We start from the raw sequence: 3,641 nt of genomic DNA on the forward strand, positions 1-3,641 counted from the left end.
TTTTGTAATAAGACCGCAAAGGAGCGAAAGTAATTGCGTAAACGTTTTTGTTAATTCTATTGACCGATGGCCAAGCTAGCTAGCTAGGCATACCGGCCAGCAGAAACTTTTGTGTCACTTTTGTTAGTAGGGGGGGCTCTGGCTGCTCTTGAATTTTTTTGACTTTTCAGGAGCGGGTAGGGATAGAATGTTATCTCATTTTATTCTTTCATTTTAATTGTTTATATATTTAATTTTTTTTAAAAAATATTCTTTAATTTTTTTTAAAAAATATTCCTAGTTATTAATTAAAAAATAAATATTAATATATTGTTATTATTTTTTACTTTTTAAAAATATTTAAACATATTTAAGAAATATTTAAAATAAGAAAGTACAATTTAAACTTTGGCTTCGCCCCTTGACCGCGATAATTGTGATAGATTACAACAACACCAAAGAAGTCATGCCATGCGGCCTTTGTGTACTCGCCGGGACTGGACTTCTCATGCAAATAAATTTTAAAATATAGGAAGAAATAAATGAGGGAAGACAAATTTTATAGTATTAAATTAATATTGTTTGTGGAATTCTAATATTAATATAAGAAAAATTTTATTTATTATTTTCACACTATATAGTATATATAATTTTTAGTATTTTTAATTTTTTTATTAAATATATAATATATAAATGATGGGTATAAGAATTTAATTAATATAAAAAGAATAAAATTAAAAAAAATGAAAAATAAAATAAATATAATATGCGGGATTTGCGGAGATGACGGTGAGTAAATTTTATGTTTTATGAGAAAGTATCTAACTAGATCGATAAGAACAGGAAATTAAGTTATATCTCTCCGCGCATATAATCGTCTCTGAGCTTTTGCGAGGTGAATATCATAACGCGCACTGTCATTAATTTCAACATCTCCATTCGTTATTTCAATCCAGTACTACACATGAATTAATAAGAAAAGAATACAGAAAAATAAAATATAAGAGCATTGCCGCGGGGGGATGGTGGTGGGAGGCCAAGTAAATGCATGATATATATCTCAGCCCAACAAACAAACAAATAAACAGACAAACGAACAGGTAAATGGAGAAGACTAGATGATGAAGACAGCTTTAGCGCCAATATAATTTTTGGTGCTAGCTTGGAGTATAAGGGGGAACGCCATGGCCAGGCACCCCTTGTCCATACGTCGGGCCTCCTCCAGCAGTTCCATGCAAACCAATAGCAGCACCCGAACCCACTACTTCATGAATTCCTTCATCTTCCTCTACTGACATTGTAACAATTTGCTCTCCAAATGGACCTGTTGCGGCCGTTTCACGAACTTCTTCGTGTTCTTCAACATAAGCGGCTGCAGGAACCATCACTGGCTTCTTCTTCTTTTTTGCCAAGCAGATGAGACCAACTAAGAGGAATGCAATGAAGAGCGCACCGCCTGCGGAGACACAGGCAACGATAATAGTTGTGTGGTTGCCTCCGGGCGGTGACCCAATTTGTGACGACGGTGGGACAGAGTTAAAAGGAGAAGGCCCAAAGACTGGTGGGAACTGGCCATGTTGGGGAGTGGGTGGCAGGGAATATGGTCGTGGTGGTGCTGCTGTAGTTGGAGGTAATATTGGTTGCGGAGTTGGACCATATGTTGGAACCCGCGGAGGCGCTGGAGGTATAATGGTAGTTGGTGTTGGTGATGGTGGTGTTTTATGCGGTGGTGGTGAGTTTGGGGATGGAACTGGACTAATGGTGGGACTTGGTGGAGATACGAGTTGCGGTGCTGGAGCTGGAGCAGTGTGCGGTTTTGGTGGCGGAACAGAACCGTTCGAGGGGGTTGGGCCTGTTGGCGGAGATGCAGCTACTGGTGGGGGCGTTGGGGTTGGGCCATTATTCGGTGTTGGCGGTGGAAATGAAGGTGGTACTGGTGCAATTGGTTGTGATCTTGGTGGTGAAACCGGACTGATAGTAGGAGTTGGAGGACCTATGGGATGAGGTGGCGGTGCTTGATTGGGAGTCGGAGGTTGGTAGACCGTTGGAGTTGGTGGAGGCGGCTTGGGATGGCCATGATGGTGGTGGTGATGAGGTGGTGGCGGTGGCTTGGGATGGCCGTGGTGGTGGTGGTGGTGAGGTGGTGGCGGTGTCTTGGGTTGGCCATACTGATTGTGTGGTGGGCTTGGGGGCGGCGGAGGGTTACATGGGACCGCTGAAGGGGGTGGAGGGGGTGGTGTAGATGGTGGTGGTGGAGAGTAGTACGGGTAACTCATCTTTAAAGATAGTTTGGGACGAGATTTCAAAGAGAGTACTACTAAGTAAGGTGGACGTACAAAGCAGATGCATGATGGGCACTATTTGTACTGGTAGGGGTCAAGACTCTTTAGCTTCCTAGTTAGTCCAACTTCGGACACTACACATGTAAGTTATCAATATCAATCCAAGTTGTGCTCGTCGGTGTATATATAAATTATATGTTACTTAATTATAGGATTAAGTACTACAGATGGATGGGATTTTTGAATTATAGTACTACTTCAATTAGTCATGTCATGTCGATATATTATCAAACTTATGAATAAAATGCTTCATCCTCTGAATCTTAAATTTCCTTCCAAAACTTGATGACATTTTGTTATACGTACGTATGTTATCATGTTATTGATTGGTCTGATCAACCGCCACGTGGCGCCAACCCATCTAAAAACTATGTATATGAACACGTTTAAAATTATATCTGATCTCTCTAGCTTTCTCATGATCTGGCTCATAATTCAAGTCCTGAAAAAATAATATCAACTTGCATATATATAGATATAAAGTCAAACTGAAGGATCACAATCAGTGTCACTATCATATGTTTCTCTAAGAGATAAATGAGAATCATTTATTATATAGTAAGTCGTTCTTAATTTGAGGCCATGAGATTCCAATTTCGTAACCTCAATTCCGTGGTGAACTTTTGTTCATTATGTTTCTCATTAAGTTATGATAATATTCTTTTCCTCTGGGCTATGATTGTGATGATCAGATATTCAACCATGAACATCGGTTGAAACTAATTAAGGTCATATATATGCAAATAATCTCAATCACCAAAGCTAGCTTCTTAAATTTTTTTTTTTGATTAAAAAAAATAAAAACCAACATTTATAGTGGAACTAAGAGAAAGAAGAGTTAATATAGATACAGTCCCCATTTGAGGATAACTCATACAAGTTTATACAGTTATGTTTAAACAAATTTTAAAATTACAACATTAATATTTTTTTAAAATGATATTTTCCTCTTTTCTCCTAATTCATCAATGGGACCACACACGCAATCCTCCACTCCAAACTGCAAATAAAATTTCTTAAGAAAAAAAGCCCCTCTCACAAAAAAATTAATATTCTCTTCATAGTTTCAATAAGCTTCCTCACTTTTTATACCCATTAAAATAAAAAGATCTCCAAACATGAGCTTAATTTCTCAATCCAATCATAATTTTTAATGTTTTCTATCGCTTTGATAAAATTCCATACTACTTTTCTTTAAAATTTGCTCTCAAAAGTTTCCAAAAATTTGAAAAAACCTTGCATCCAAACATATACTTAAGTATTCTTTATCTTATTTCACTTCCAATATTACTTAATTCAATGATAGGATTTGCATGAGTT

General features: G+C 37.5%; 1 protein-coding gene across 1 annotated transcript; it reads left to right on the forward strand.

Annotated features, from left to right (window-relative positions):
- The first annotated feature begins 1,419 nt into the window (after positions 1–1,419).
- On the forward strand, positions 1,420–1,983 carry LOC122316385 (glycine-rich cell wall structural protein 1-like). Its single transcript, XM_043132906.1, has one exon. It carries the CDS (start codon positions 1,420–1,422, stop codon positions 1,981–1,983), a length of 564 nt encoding a protein of 187 aa, XP_042988840.1.
- The last annotated feature ends 1,658 nt before the right edge of the window (positions 1,984–3,641 follow it).

The sequence above is a fragment of the Carya illinoinensis genome, chromosome 7 (genome assembly GCF_018687715.1).
Source record: "Carya illinoinensis cultivar Pawnee chromosome 7, C.illinoinensisPawnee_v1, whole genome shotgun sequence".
In the NCBI taxonomy this organism is placed as follows: Eukaryota; Viridiplantae; Streptophyta; class Magnoliopsida; order Fagales; family Juglandaceae; genus Carya; species Carya illinoinensis.